Source organism: Typopeltis vanoorti, chromosome 18 (genome assembly GCF_054136105.1).
Source record: "Typopeltis vanoorti isolate ZY-2024b chromosome 18, IOZ_Tvanoo_1.0, whole genome shotgun sequence".
Taxonomy (NCBI): Eukaryota; Metazoa; Arthropoda; class Arachnida; order Uropygi; family Thelyphonidae; genus Typopeltis; species Typopeltis vanoorti.
In genome coordinates, this window is record NC_143566.1 from 19,608,881 (window position 1) to 19,625,879 (window position 16,999).

The following is a 16,999-nucleotide window of genomic DNA, read 5'->3' on the forward strand; positions in this document are numbered from 1 at the left end:
ATTAAAGGTTTACTATACCGAACTCGAGGATTCCTCATGCTTGTCCTTTCGATTCTTGGATTCCTTTCCTTCCAAACATTTTCTTCCCTCTATGTTAAGGCTAAAATTCCTGTCAGCTTAGGTTGGTCCTCATGGAGTCTGTATACCGATCATCTATGCCTAGAATGTTCTTAACGCGAGGTGATTCTGCATCCATAAGGCACACTACCTAGCCACTATCTTTTCCGAGAATTGCCCGTTGCTTTGAAAATCCTCTGTTCGTTCATCGTAGGGCTTGGAATCTGTGATCCCCTCTAATCACGACTCGACACCTCTGACTTCTGCCACCGAGAGAGAACAGTGACTCCAGACAAAAAGCAAAAAGACCTTTGGGGAGGTTTTCCAGCTCTTTTATATCAACCCCTACCAGGACTCCTTGTAACCCTAAATTTTCACCGACACATTATTCCTTTGCACTCATGGGTCTTGCCTTTTCGTAGCGTCTTCCCTGAAAACTTAGGTCGTCACGTGCTGAATGCACACGTGACCGCTTGAGGCAACTTACTAATCCGGTGTTTTGCCCTCGTACTTTGACCTTATAATCTCAGTTGGTTATATGCAATTTACACAGTAATTCTTTTATATCAATTCTAACAGAAAATATGTATATAACAAATTCATTGTCTAACATACAATTTAGTAGGTATTTTACATGGGAATATTCACAAGTTTTACACTAATTACGGTATCCAGTATTTGTCAGGCTATATACAACTTATACTAAAATACAAGCATATATCCTTTTCAAGGGTTTTAACTTGTCAAATTATGAATGAAACATTCCTTAGTGAATTGTATTCATCCACAATTTAACACTATCATGTTTACATCATCAGCAAATAGCTGTATGTCACTTGTCACATCCTTCCCAATTTCATTAATATACAGATTGAATAACAGTGGACCACTCACTGTGGTACACCAATAGTTTCTTTAAATCTTTCAGACTCACATCCCCCGTATACACTTTTGAGATCTGTCAGTCAGCCATCCTCTTATCCACACTAATATTTTTTAATCCAAACCCATTCTCCAATTTATGTATCAGTCTATCATGCTATATTCTGTCAAAAGCCTAAGCTTTTTCAAGCTTAGGCTTTTGACAGAATTGCAATTTTACAATCCAAAAGTATTGTAAAAGTTATATTTTTACGTTATTTTTCTTAAGTTATTTTATAACTTATTTTATTTTAATTTGTGTCTTAACTTTACTTTATTCATTCAATTCAAACTCACTATGTTTAGGCTATCTCTACTTTAAACATAAGACTCTCTAGGATAATCCTTTCATGACCTATTTCTTTCCCCCCCCCCCCCCCCGCTATTAGACAAACTTAGTAATATAAGTAAGTCTAATGTGAGCATTTTCCCTTTCTTGCACAAAGGCAAATTAGGATTTTTTTTTTTTTTCTGCCTACGCAACCTAATTCGATTGGATATTGTTAGAAAGATGGGGTGGAAAAAAAAAAACAGGAAATAATCACAAAACATATATATGCTAATTCTCTAAAATGTAAGTCGTGACTATTTGTTATGCCCGCAGGTTCACAAATTTAATTTTTAGAGATAGTGCATTGGCTAAGGAAAACAGACCAGGTAATTACAAAAACACAACATTTATTTTTTTTTTTGTTAGACAATAATTACAAAAGACATGAATTACTGAGAAGTTAAACCACACAACCATTTAACACTACATTACTTTATAAGGAAGTTCCCTGTGACATTGCTATACCAAATTTGTGCACTGTGATCGCAAGTAGCATAAACTCATCCTTTAAGTGTAGCAATTTAAATCTTGTCTAACTACATACACTTCTTATTAGTACTATTCCCTGTCTTGCAATTAAACACACGTTCAATATCCAAACATACTATTCTCCCACAATACTTTTGATTTTAGAAACCGCCTGTTTACAAACACTTAAGCAACACACACAATTCCGCTACACACTTTAACAAAGATACAAAAGCTGTTGCTTACTCACATAACCAAGCATGAACTTTCCAAAAACTTTTACAGCAAACCACCTCAGGATTTGACCATTCCTTTCCTGGAAAATTTCTTCTTGCTGCTATGACTTACGTTGGCGGAAGTGTTATAGAACCTGCCTCTTCGAGATACTCCCAACGTTGGAAGTTCTCAGATTGGACACTGTCGACCCTCTACAGCCTGCAGAACGGCCAGTTGCAGGAGTACGGGTAGATACTTGGAAATGGCCGACATTGGAAACAAAGCCAGCAACTGTGGGAGAATTGCCGACGATCACGGGAACATGGCCAGACGACCACAGGGAAAGGCCTTGGCGCTGACCAGAAAAAAGGCGAGCCAAAAAAGGAGAGGGGGCGAAGTGTTACAAGCTCCTTATATATCATACTTATTCCTTTGTTCTCATGGTCTGCTTTTCTGAGATGAGCCTATGGCATATATTGTTGACAATGACCCTTGGTAGATATTTGTCATTGCTAATCTGGCTAATTCCTACCAAGCTTTACAATTAAGTTGACCTATATGCACTTTTACAGCAATTCTTATAGCATTATATTCAGCACATATTTTCACATTACATTTTAAATATTTGGAAATACTGAGAGAAATAAAAATTATGGAAAATCGGTTGCAAAATTTAAACATGGCAAATTATTTTTTCTTTCTTGCAACAGATTTTACAGTATCATGGTACATCCATTCCCCTTGTCTAGTTCAATGGTAGCATTGTTATTGAATGTGAGCAAGTTACTGAAACATGACCTTTTCTCAGTAAACACATGTTGCTCATTGCAAAGTGAGCCCTAACCAAATTTTCCAAAATCTTCACCACCACCACTCCTGAGATACTAATTGGTTGATAGTTAGACACATCTGTCTTTGCACCACCCTTGTGCAATGGAATTACCATATATTCTTTTCCTTTCTTCTTCCCTGTTCTGAGACTCATATTAAACATCCTCAAAGGAACACATAGCTGAATACACTTCTAAAAGTGTATACACTTTTACATATTTAGATATTATACATGTGCTGATATTTCGTCAGTCCCTGTTGCTGAATTCTTATTCAGTTATGCAACACCTCTAACCTTGTCCTCATACATCTCTTCATCCAGTAAAGTGGTAGCAGTGAGCTCAGGGTTACGTACACTAGGTTGATAGCTTTTAACAAAATGGGCACTTGTTAGTTGAACAACCTCTTCCGTATCTGTTACCCTCATGCCATCTGCATTTAGAAGAGTTATTCTTTCATATCATTCTTTCTTTTAGTTTACTTTAGCATGCAGAGCCATTTCTTTTCATACTCAGATTTTGCTTTCTGTACAACATCTATGTGACTATTCTAGCCTGCTGCTTATAATTTTCATAATGGACATCATCCTTATGCACACAGTTTCCTACCACATCATCCTTTTCTTATGAATCTCTTGCTTAATAAGATAACATCCATTTGACTCCTACCCTGTTTATTCTTCGAACTCTCGGGACACATTCTGATATTGCATCATTTACATATTGTTTTAAATACTTTCCATGCACTGTCATTATTCATCCTATCCAGCAACCAATCCCTTTCCACTGAACTCAGTATACTCCTCAGTTGGTCATAATTTCTTGCTTTGTAGTAACCTTTTCTGAATGTAATTTTCATAAACTTAGTCACTTCCCAAGTGAATACCGCATGATTACTGTCACCATCTGGAGGCAGATTAATTGTCTTTAACTGAAATGCCTTTTGACACTATAATCAAATCTAACACTCTTTGACTTCAAGTTCCTTCTGTCACATGCTGCTTGAGGAAGTTGTCCCACAACAGCTCAATAAATTCATTTTCATTCTTCTCATGAGGTCTACTGCTACCTAATCAATATTTGGATAATTAAAGTCTCCCATTATGATTACTCTTTTCGTGCTCATCTTTTCTATTTGGTGATGCATTTCTTCATCACTAGCAACTGATCCACCAGGTCTGTAATAACACCCCCACTAAGTAATCGATCTTGTTTAGATTCCACCTTACACCAGATGGCTTCAAACTCACTGCCACATGAAATACTGTTAGTAGTAGTACTACAATCATTGGTCTCAATTCTAACTGGATTCAAGTCATTTGTCTCTAAGTACATTAATTATTGCTAAATATAGTACATCGACTGCAGGTAACTCTATACTCTATTTAGTTATGCAATAAAACTAGTCTTTCTTGTGTCTGCAGTATGATGTCAGTTGGGTTCAGATTTTGTTTACTATATAGGAACATTTTCATTCTACTCTTTGGAAAGAATAGATAAAGTTAGTAAAAATTCATCAATTCCTGAATAAATAATGAATCTGTATTTTAAGAAGTGGATGACATCTGTTGATTTCATCTACATATGCTAGTATTCTGTTGATCCTCAACACAATACTAGCATATGCAGATTATTGATAAAATAAAAGAAGAGATTCTGACAAACAAAAACTTGTGATGAAGGCAGAATTCTCAAACAGATGGATGAATTAAAACGATAACGATGGGAAATTATTTATGTGTATATTACTATGTAAAAAGAGTTATTTTCATGAATAAAAGCGCTTTGTAAGTACTCAAAACGTCTACTTTCTACTTTGATTCACACATTTACTTAGTTCATGGCTGTCTCCCTTTCTTTGCTTCGTACTTTTTTGCATTTTTAATATTTGTTTTTAATATTCAGTAATTTTTTTATATGCTTTCCATGAAAGCTACTCGCAAAAGGTTGTAAACCTGTAGTACATTAGCAGTATGGATAGACAAAGGATTAGATAATCCAGCATCCTGTTCAAATGCTTCTTGGTTGCAACAATTTTCTCTGCCCTGGTTTTAGTCTGTTTTCACATACAAGCTGCTGACCTGGTTGGCCAAGTGGTTAGTGTATCTGCTTTCCAGCCAACAGACTGCAGGTTTGAAACCTGCTATAGACATAGATGATTGCCTTTAGGTGGGAGGATGAATGTCGTTGCCCCAGTGTGAGACTACTGCCTCTGCTTATTGGAGACCTGAAGTAGCTCAGAAAAGTTCCATGTTTGGTCTCAAGATTAATTTCCAGACTATGAAAAAATAAATTAAAAATGCAATAAAATATAAAATTGATTTTAAAAATATCCTCAGCCCACCCACGGTACAAAATGTACTATCTTCTTCTTTCTTGTCCATCATATGATGAGTTAAGCCCCCCTATGCGCAAATCTTTGCTATCTGGTTCTATCTCAGCCATTTCTGTCATCTCTTTGAAGCTCGATAATTGAGCTTCTCCCATTGATTCCATTCAAGACTATATTTGGTAATCTTTGTAAAGACATTCTCTGGAGGTGTCCAGACCATCCGAATTGCTGTTTAAGAATTATAGCTGTGATATCTTTTCTATACTTTAATTCATATTTGACTTGCTCATTTTTTTTGTGTTCTGAACAGTGAGTCTTATTTATTTTTCTTAAGCATTTCATTTTTCAGAAAGAAATACAGAAAATCAGGGCATTTTGAATGCCCTGATTTTCTGTATTTCTTTCTGATTGAATGTCCAAGTGTCTATACGTTGCCGTAAGTATATAGTTTTAGTTTGAGGCTTTTAAAATGCTGTTATTTTTCCATATTTGTTTAATTTATTCATATTTAGGCCACCCTTTGTTAAGTCCATATTTTACTGTTTCTGTTTTGTCGAAGTTGTGAGTAATAAGACTGTCCAGATATGTAAATTACTTTACTTGTTCAAGTATGTGATTTTCTAAGTTTATTGAATTTTTTTCCTCATCTCTTCCTATTTTCATTGTTTTAGTTTTGCCTAGAATTGATTTTCATTCCAAAGGTTTTGCATTCTTCATTTAAGATTTTTATTGTTTTTTCCAATTATTCTTCAGATTCTGCAAGAATAATAATATCGTCTGCATATTTGATGTAGCTGATATTCAAGCCATTTATTTGTAGACCTGGTTCTTCAGCTATGGACTTGCATATTTCTTTGAAATAGGTAATAAATAAATTTGGTGAGAGTTGGCAACCCTTCATGACTTTTCTACTTTAAATTTGTTTGTTTTTATTTGATTACATATGGCATTTGATTTGGTATCTTTATAATAATTTATAATAAAGGTTTGTAGTTCTGAATCTAACATCAGAGATTTTAAGATGTTTATCATTTTGTTTCTGTCAATGGAATCAAATGCTCGTTTGAAGTCAATTAAAATGTACCATAGGTTTCACTAATAATTTTTCATGGGCGGGAGCAACATAAAAAACAAGTAGATTAGCTGCAGAGAGAACTGATTCTATGGTTTTTTATTTTATCTCCAAATGCATGATGTTTCCAGTTTCTGTTATTTTTTTAATTCCCCCACTCCACCTAAGAACGAGATCAAAATAACCTTATGAAAACCAAAAAGTCTCCTGATCTTAATGGCAGTTCTGCAATTCTGAAGGTTTGTGCTTTAGAGTTCATAGTAGTGTCATTGTTTCATTGTCTTCTCAGTGTTATTTCTGCTGCCTCTTGGATACTATCCTATATTAAGCCCACATTAAGCCTATATTAAGCCCACAAAGGAAACAAATCCTTACTTTTGTATTACCAAACTATATTTTTCACTTGAATCTATTCTAAGTATTGAAGAAGTGCATTAACCACTAACTTTGGTACTATCAGGAAAACCCGCAACTAATAAATGATTATCAGTATAGATTTTATCATTCTTGATTCATATATAGATCTTTTGGGTAAATACCACAGAAGAGGGTTGACGTAACTGAAGTAGTTGCTCTTTATTCCCCCACTCCAAAAGTGGGGGAATAAAGAGCAACTACTTCAGTTACGTCATGAAGGCTAGAGGTTTTGCTAAGTGTTTTCAGTCTGTGGAGTGCTACTGAACTCTAAAATTTTGGTGACCCCTAGTTTATTTCATTTATACATGCAGATGCAAAAAAAAAAAAAAAAAACTTCTGTTAATGTATTAGATAGAGGGTTCAATTTGAAGGGTCCAAAGGTATATTTTAATAGCAGCATAAGATGTAATAGAAAATATTTTGTGGAAAGTTAACCAAAATTACATGATTTTTTTTCTCTTTTTGAGATAATGTTATTGAGAAATTATCATGCTTAATAAATAATCAGGTTTTAACTCATAGACATTTTTATTAAAACAATGTTTCTTCAATGTGTTTTGCTGTTTATATGACTGATAGTATCAGCCATTCAGACAACAAAAGAAAGCTATTTAACACAGCCAAAAAACAACAAGAAATCAAACGTTTCCAGCAGTTATTTCTGTAAACTGAAAAAGACTGGAATGTTGTGTAAACTCCATGTGTGATTGTTAGCATATGAGAGGTCTCGAACTTGCATATATTAATTAATGACTTTTAAATGTTATTAAGTATGTTTTTGGGTTCTGTTTAGTGTGCATTTTGAACAAATGACCACAGAAGACTTTTTGAATAATCTGCCCAACTTATTCTCCTCTAAGTAAGGCATGGAGAAGGCTTGCCAGTTGCATGTGATCTGTGAAGATGTATGCTGTGAGTCTACTTTTGCTTTCAAATTTGCTTACATGCTCTTTTTTTATGGATTTCGAAACTTCTCCCAGTTTAACCCTATGTGCATCTTTCCACAAGAACACAGAATCTTGTATACTCCAGAATGTTTATAAATAAGATCTGAATAAGCTGTGAGTCTCCCATGGATTTACTTTATAAATTGGCTACTTAGTATGTAGTAGAATTTAGTTGCATCGTATTCATGTTATGCACAATCTGCAAAATTATGATTTGTAACTATTTGAATATTTGTGGAAGCTTATTGAAATTTTGTATAATGGAACTGTGATGTTTTAGGAATGCACTTCTTCTGGTGGCCAGTGTGTTACTAGATTAGATGGTTACTATGTGGAAACTCTGATATGTGTCATGTTTGGATTCTTCTGGCTAAGATGGGCTGGACACAGAGTTCATTATCTACAAAATTTGCCACCATCTGCATGGCGAAAACCATAGGTGAGATATTGAGAAATTTCAGCATTATTTATATTATATAATCTCTTGATAGATCTTATAACATTGCATCAAGCTACATAATTTATTCATATTTCACTTTCTCAAAGCATCACTTTCTTTCATTCAGTATTGTATAAAAATATAGATCCAAATATAGATATACATTTCATTGACTATCATATTCCTGTTTTATTACAGGACAAATTGTTATTTCTATTTTTTCCCTCTTTATCATACAGTGACCAACACTGGGGATAGCATGAACTTATTTCTTTAAAGGGATAGAAAAGAAATGTAAATTAACTGAAACTATTTCATAAAGATAAGTTAGACTATTTTGAATTTTAATATTTTGGATGTAAAAAAGCATTCATCCTTACACCCTATCAAAAAGTCTGTCAAATCTCATAACATCATTGTCATGCTAAAAAAAAATTTACATAATTCATTATAACAAAAATTCCTTTATTCTATATGAATGTATTAAAATCGAATGTAGCACTTTATCTTATCTAATTTTGCTCCTCAAGAATGTCTCTCCTCTCTGATAACTGGAATATTTAATTCATCTCATTGTCAAAGAGAGTGGTTTGCAATATTGTACCTCTCTTTTGAACTTTCCTGGAAAGTAAATAAAATCCAACATCAGATTTTTTTCTGCTTATTGCAGTTGTTTATAGTCAACTCTTACTATTGCAGAATCATAGAGACTGCAAGAATAGTCTTTTAGAGCAGATAGTTTGCAATAAATGAAATTTTCTGGCATAGCATTTTACCTATGAAGCTTGCATCATGATTTTTCAATAGTTTGTTATAGTGAGCTAATTAAAATATGGTTAGGTAAGGGATTATGTTTTAAAAAGGAAAAGATTGTCTGTTAGAAGATTTTGGGATTTTTATCTTGAATGTCAAAGCTAAGCCCAGCAGTAAATAAGTTTTCTGATGGGGGGGGGGGGGGGGGGACTAATTGCAAAGTTTACCACATGCATTTCCTGAGTGATATTTTAATTGTGCTAGATCAAGAGATCTAGATATTGTTCAACCTTGGTATAATTTCTCTTTGGCACAAGTGTTGCATTCGAAAATGTAGAGTAGAAACATTGCTGTACTGTATATCAACCTCGCCAGAAAAAAATAGCCGTTTGGCTTTTCATTGCTGTACTGTATTTAATTATATCATGACCCAATGACCATAAAGTAAACTGGTTCACAGAAGGATTACTGAAGAGAGAGATTGCCCATTCATTAATTCTTAGTGATTTATTCATTCTAGAAAATAAATACCCTCAAAAGTTTCAGCATTCAGTGTGAGAGCAGTTGAGGCAACTATTCAGCAGATTTCTTGGAAGCATATCAATTCCATACACACATAAAGTTGAACAGTCAACCTATATCTCGTTAGTATTGTGAATGGGCAAGTCTCTTCAAATCCAAGGAGAGACTTTCCCATTCACAAAACATGTGAGAAGGGAGAATTTCCAGAGGCAGCAGTAAAAGAGGAATGAATGAATGAGCAGAACAAGAAATTGCTCTATGAGTTTGGAGTTGGATTGTGAAAAGAATGCGAGTTGCTGCTGTATGCATTTCAACAAAACACAGCATGGGGATTTATTGATTCCATTTCAGATGAATAGTGACCATAGAAGTATTTTTAAAAGATACGTGAACCAGATTAAATGATGCCCATGTTGAAAGTAAGTGTAGTGAGTTGGTAAGAGATGGATCGGATCATTGATCAAACTAACTGCTCTTTTCTTTAGTGAGTGATTATTTTTAGGGCGCTCTTAGGTACACTCCCTCCCTAAATAGGAGAACGGTATTCCATAATTTGTCAGAAAGTTAATAGTACAGAAGCAAAGTAATGCCTTGAACAAAAGAGAAATCCTGTAAGGAGGCTGTAATTGTAATGTCTACACCAAGAGAGATTTGATGTTATTGTAATTACAAGAGAAAAAAAATTCATCTTGTGTGTTGTTGAAGCTTTGGGTGTTGTCATAAGGAAAGATTGAAAGAAAAGTTTGAGAAATAACACATGGTTGTTTTGCAGGCATTAAAGGTTAGTAATGTAGCAAAAGTTGAGATGGATTGCCTGGTGAGAGGAATGAGGAGGAGTAATACAGAATACAACCTGCTGTCATCACCAAAATTGTATTGGTTTGGTTTCAACTGGATTGATATATTGGAGGAAGAAGACGGGTGTGGGAAAACGCAGCCCTGTGGAATCCCAGTATTGGTTGCAAAGTTAGAAGATAAGTTATAGAATTTTTTGTTACTGGACACGTTATATTAGACAAAAAATTATATTCTTCTTTTAATGCTTTACTCATGTATGAGAAAATCTCTAAGGGGGATACTGAGACAATTAGCATGGAGTTATCTGCCTTCATATACAAGTAGCTAAGATATTTCGCACAGAGATTTTGTTTCAAGCTTGGATAAAGGATTGAAACAAGAATATAATTTCTTGTCTGGTATAATGTACATTAGAAAATACAGAACCGTCTGCTGTCACATGTAGTGAACATCGAAGTCAGGAAGTTGGCAACCCAGTTGAAGTCAGGGGACAGGCCAATTTTGGGAACTTACTTGATAGAGCTCTGTACTAGACCAAGTCAAAATCCTTAGAGATATAGTGGGCAGCCACTTGTGATGCACTAAACTTTTCCATAGCACTTGTCCAAAGGTGTGTGTGTGGGGGGGGGGGGGGTTGATGAGCCAATTGCCTGTTAATTGTGAAGGCTACCAACTAATAAGTGATCACCAGTATGGTAATCACTTATTAGTTTGGTAGCCTTAATAATAGTGCAGGAGTTTATTTTGGTGAGAGAACTGTGATGATTCGATAGTAATGATTTGTCACCCTTCTTGGAAATGGATTATATATAAGCTGGTTTCCAGGCAGTAGAATAGATATTAGTAGAATGAGAGATCATAAAATAGTGACATATAAAAGGAATCAGCTATGGAGTGCAAACCATCAGAATAACAGAAGCAATGTTCCAGAGCTAGAAGACCTAAATGATATCTAATTTGGTATAATTTTATGGGTGGTTAAGGAACATTTACCTAAATGAATTATGCACATCTTTGAAGAAAATTAGGAACACAGTAGATTGGCATTTTCTGCAATATTCTTGGAGTGGATTTGGGAAAAAAAAATTATTACTGATTACTTTGGAAAGAGACCAGAAGCCATGACTGTTTGGTCATGATGCAAGTTTCCTACTTTTAGCTCTTTCAAAATTGACTTTGTCTTGATTTTGTTTTGGTATAAACAGTAAAGGAAGAAAGATGGAGATGGAATATGGAATAAAAGCCAGTTGCAGAATGCCTGGTTCATCTCTTGTACAGCCTTGACATATCTTCTGGAACATTGGATAAGGGATTCCTATCTCTTATCCAGTGCTTAGATAAGGGATGGGAATTAACAGTGGAATTGGGGATGAATGCATTAATACTATCAGGGATTACTTAAGTGATACATTCAATGCTGTATATGTTTGTGTTGGAAGGCCCCAAAACCAAGAGTCACAAAGATCAATCTTGTGGATGGAAAAACAACCTGTGGATGAGAGTGATTCTCTGAATGTTACCCTATGGGAGAAGAGATCAACACCAGATTGTGGTCTGAATGACCTAGAGGTAGACGGCATTCACAGAGCACTTGGAACTGTTGTTGCTAGTACAGAAAGCATTTGTAGAGTTGAGATAATCTAGTGTTCTGGTATGCATCTGATTGATTTATGTAAGATCATTGGTGATATAAACATTAAAATCTCTGAGTAAAATTTCACTGTTAGGAAAGCTGAACTGAAGAACATTTAAGGAAAGGAAGTCAAAAAGTTCAGAATGATCGGTGGCATTAGGAGAGCAATTAGAAATACAGCTGATGAATTTGATAGAATGGGACAAAGAAATTTCTCAGCCCAAGAAGGATCAAAATCAGCAGATTCTAAGTTGGATATGCTTTGACGTGGTAATGTCAGAGCAAACACATACATAGTCTGCCTTTGAGATGAAAGAAATCAGATTATATACACTTGGTCGTCAACTTATGACCGACTTCCATTCTGGCTGACAGGTCGCATGTCAGCCATATATTTATTAACAGTATTCTTTAGCCTTTCTAATCTTTTAAATTTATAATTATGTATATTGTACATAATGTGAAAAATAATACTGTACTGTAAACACAAAAATACAATCTAAAATTAATGTAAAAATTAATACAAATGAAATTTACAAAATTAATTTTTAATCTTTGCTTGTGCTGGGTTGTGAATCGTCAGGGTCATGTTCTTGGGTTGAGGTAGGAGATGTTCTCTTGATGAGGAACATGCTGAGCTTTGATTGAACAGTTTGTTTCTTTTTTTCTTCATATATCTCACGATAACAACGCACAGCATCTTGAATGATACGTTCGATCTTTGTGAATCGTTCGACATTAGGGTCCATTGCTTCAAAACTGGCGAGAGCTTTATTCAGTTGCAAAAAAGAATCTGATAAACTCTTTGCAGTGAATTTCTTTTCTGGTTCCTCTTCTTCCTCTCTCGCTTTTTCTTCTGACACTCTCAGTGCTTCCAATTCAATCAACTCTTCATCCGAAAGTTCTTTTATTTCACAATCTAGCAACTCCTCTACATCTTCTATTTCACATTCTAATTTAAGATTTTTTGCAAGTTTAACTATTTTTACTGTAATCACTTCCAGTTCTTCTCCTTTTTCAAATCCTTCAAATGTATTCACATAACATTTTGGACACTTTTTCCAAATTCCCGACATACAATTCTTTGTTGCACATTCCCATGCGGTTGAAATATTCTTGATACACTGAAGAATGTTGTACTGCTTCCGAAAGTCTCGCAAAGATAAATCAGCATCAGAATCTATCGCTTTGATGGCTTCTGTGAATGTCATTCTCAGTTAGTGAGCCTTGAATGCTAAAATAGCACCCTGATCTATGGATTGAATGAGAGCGGTTGTGTTAGGTGGCATAAAAACCACTCTAACATCATGTTGAAGGTCGTCCAGATGAGGAGGGTGGCCAGGGGCATTGTCCATAATCAATAAAATCTTGAAAGGGATACCTCTCTCCACACAATATTCACGAGCCTGGGGAATAAAGCAGTTCATGAACTAGTCTTCGAACAGTGCTTGAGTCATCCAAGCTTTAGGGTTTGAATGGTACAAAACTGGCAGTGTGTGCTTAAATGCATGAGGGTTTTCTGAACGATAAATGAGAAAAGCCTTCAACTTAAAACCCGTGGCATTCCCACCAAGCAACAAAGTCAACCGATCCTTAAAAGCTTTGAATCCTGGCATCCTTTTTGCTTCTTGGTGTATGTACATACGATTAGGCATGTGTTTCCATTGCAAGCCGGTTTCATCTACGTTAAATATTTGTTTCGGTAGATAACCTTCTTCTTGGGTTAAAGAGTCAAAACTATCAACGAATTTTTGGGCTTCATCTGCACTTTCTGCTTCTCCTGTGACACATACATTATGCAAAGCAAATCTTTTTTAAAATGCTTAAACCATCCAGTACTAGCCTGAAAATCTTCTGCGTAATCGTCTCCGGTGCTTGATTTTAAACTCTGAAACAGACTTTAATAATAAATTCAGTTTAATCCTTTATATATTTCAGGCAAAGTTTGTGCCTGAAAGTGTCTTCAGGACTGGGATAAGGTATTACGACACCGGGCAACTCATTGCAAAGTTGGAGTAAGCTTACATCACTCCTATCTCAGTATCTCCCATAATGCAAACTTTCAACTTCAAGAAACAGACTTCTAGCCTTCGCTTGCACTGTGCAAAGGCTCACGGGTGAATTTTTCTGTATTAAATCTTCCATCCACATAAACAACAATTTCTCCACTTCATGGATGGGTCCCTGTTGTTGTTTGATTAAAATTGTAGACTTCATAGGTGCAGAACCTTTCACAGCTTCCCGAATTCTTTCTTTGTCCTTAAGTATCGTTGATAACAGGGAATGTGATAACTTCAAGTCACGTGCTATCGTATTCACTTTCTTTCTGCCTTCATACTTCTGGATAACTTTCATTTTACACTCTAAATCAATAGTTTTCCTTGACTTCTTAGCTGATGTATCTGTAGATGAAGGCATTTTCCTTTTACTAGATATTTTATGGGTAGTATTTCAGTAGAATTTTAATTAATACACCACACGCAACAGATGTTACAGGGAAGTTTTACCCTAAATCAGGAGTTGTAAAAAGTAATTTGGCAAAATGTTTGATGGAAAAAGAAGCAGTGAAAAAAAGATAGAAAGAATATGTACAAGGAAGATAATATTGAAAGAGAATTTGTTGAGGAACCCATGATAATGAAAAATGAAGTGATAACAGCAGGCGAACAGCTGGCAAAATGAAAAGCTCCTGGAGATGATGGGAGCAGTGGAATTAATGAGAGCAGCTGGGGATGAAGTAGTGAATATATATACCGAAATTTGTCAATAGGTTTGGAAGAAAATATACTGGCCTGGGAATGGAAATCATCAGTATTCACCCCAATTCCAAAAAATAAAAAATCAAATCTGAGATTGTCAGAATTATAGAACCATCGCTTTAATTTCAGTTGCAAGCAAAGTTATGCTGAAAGTGTTCCAACAAAGGAGCCATATGTGAATAGAGAAATGCCACAAGAACAGGCAGGCTTTAGGACAGGTAGAGGAACTAGAGACCAAATAGCAAACATGAGATGGATTATGGAACAAACAAGAGAATTTCAAAAGGAAAAATTCATTTGTTTTATTGATTATAAGAAAGCTTTTGATTGCATGGATCACAACAGATTGTGGGTTGTAATGAGATCAGTGGGAATACCTGAGCATCTAATCCTCTTGTTAAGAGAGCTGTATGACAATCAAGAAGCTTCGGTAAAAACAGTCTTTGGAAAAACAGACACCCTGTTTTTCCAAACAGGGCATCTTAAGATATGCAGACAATACAACCCTCATAGCAGAAACTAAGGAAGATCTGGAGTGGTTGATTCTATTGGTTAAAAGGGAAAGTAACAAAGCCAGGCTTGATTTAAACATCAGCTAAACAAAAGTGATTGCTTCTGACAATTTAAATGAATTTATAATAGAGGGAGATAAAACAGAAATCATTGAGAGTTATGATTTACTGGGATCCAGAATCAGAAATAATGGTAAATCTGAAGATGAAATTAAAAGAAGGATAATCATGGGATTAAAAAACTATGTTAAATCTGACAAAAATTATGAAAGATGGAGGTGTGAGTAAGGCCATTAAAGATATAATTGTCAAAGCAATGGCATTTCCAGTAATGATATATGAATGTGAAAGCTGGATTATTAAGAAGAAAGACAGAAAGTGAATTGATTCTTTTGAATTATAGTGTGGAGGAGACTATTAAGAATCCCATGACTGTAAGAATGTCCAGTAAGAAAATTTTAGAGTATAAAGACAGAATGCTCTTTGGAGGCAATGATCACTAAACAGAAGTTGATGTACTTTGGACAAGCAAGCAGATGAATCATTGGAAAAGGTAGTTATATTGGGGAAGATTGAGGGAATGAGAAGAAGACCGCAGAAGAGTTGGATGAACATTGTAAAAGAACAAGCCAATTTAAACTTATAATTCCAGAAAGAAAAGAAGAGGCCAAGTGGGATGGAGAGCCTTTATGCACAAGAATTATCTACATGTTAGCACAAGAAAAGTATATTTAATATATTGCAGAGATTTCAGTTTGAAAATAACAAACTATCATCATTGGTGTGACAGGAAACAGTTTTTTACAAGGTAGAATACAAATGGTTGATCATTCAAAATTAGAATGAGCCGCTTGATGTTACATCACTAATCACAATATCATTTCACTGAAGAAAGGTAAAAAAAAAACATAAATGCATTCACTACATTATTATGGCAAGTCAGGACTGGCAGACCATGCTTTGGACACCCCTTCACACAGGATTAGATGGAAGAAAACTAATGTGCTATTTAGAACTTGTTACAGACAATTTAACATTTTTTGAATCAGCTATGGCTACGATGAAGTCTCCTAGCCTGAACAAATATGGTTGCATTAATTTGCCAGAAATTTGGGAGACTGTTATCTTAAGAGCAACTCCCACATAGCTGTATTTTATTTTATTTTTATTTATTTTTTATTTTTTTACAACATTAGAGGATACCAAAATAGGACTTAAGATCTTTTGTGTGTTACAATTGTATTGTTTCACTTACTACTCACATATACATGCTGTGTTGTGCTCTGATGATGATTGAAATTCAGCAAAATATAAACAAGTTAATAAACATCTTTTTATAAAATAGTTTTTTTGGTGTTGCTAATACCGTTAAAAATAAGTCAAATAACCATCAACACGTAGCTTATCTGTTAGATTATTTTAACGGTACTGATTACAATACAGATTGATTAAAAAAAAAAAAAAATTATTAATAATAACTTACTATCTGATATTTCACTGGTATTATATCCAGCATCTTCAGAGCATATGAGCAATTTATCACAGTACACGAAGCAGCAAATAAAATATATTTTTAAAAAAATACATTCAGCACTATCGTTATAGCAAGTTGGGTCTAGCAGACCATGCCTTTGATACTCCTTCACACTGGAACAAATGGAAGAAAACAAAAGTGCTGTGCAGAAGTCGTAAGTCAGGGAGATTGTTTTTGGAATCAACAGCAGCTTTAAAACATACTCCAAACCTCGACAAGTATGACTGTATATAAATTTTCCAACTATCTGGGATGGGAGACAGTCATTTTAAGATTTAATTAATACTTGTTTTCTCTCTTTTTCCAACAATAGGTGGCACCAACTAGGACTTTAGTTCCTTGTTTTGTCTGTTACAATTTTTTTTTAACTAGTCCCACTGTTATACCACATTTCGTGTATGGTCACAAACTATTCTTATGCTCTGAAGCTGCTGGATATAATACCAGCAAAATATCAG

General features: G+C 34.9%; 1 protein-coding gene across 3 annotated transcripts in view; it reads left to right on the plus strand.

Annotated features, from left to right (window-relative positions):
- Nucleotides 1-16,999, plus strand: part of LOC150096521 (acetyl-coenzyme A transporter 1) — a 232,696-nt gene that overhangs the window by 171,068 nt on the left and 44,629 nt on the right. For all 3 annotated transcript variants that reach the window (XR_016549809.1, XM_090408204.1, XM_090408203.1), the window contains exon 8: nucleotides 7,872-8,030. Coding sequence is in view for 2 of the 3 variants with exons in the window: in XM_090408204.1 (XP_090264330.1) it covers nucleotides 7,872-8,030 (159 nt within the window). In the remaining variant the exon portion in view is untranslated. The remainder of the gene's footprint in view (nucleotides 1-7,871; nucleotides 8,031-16,999) is intronic.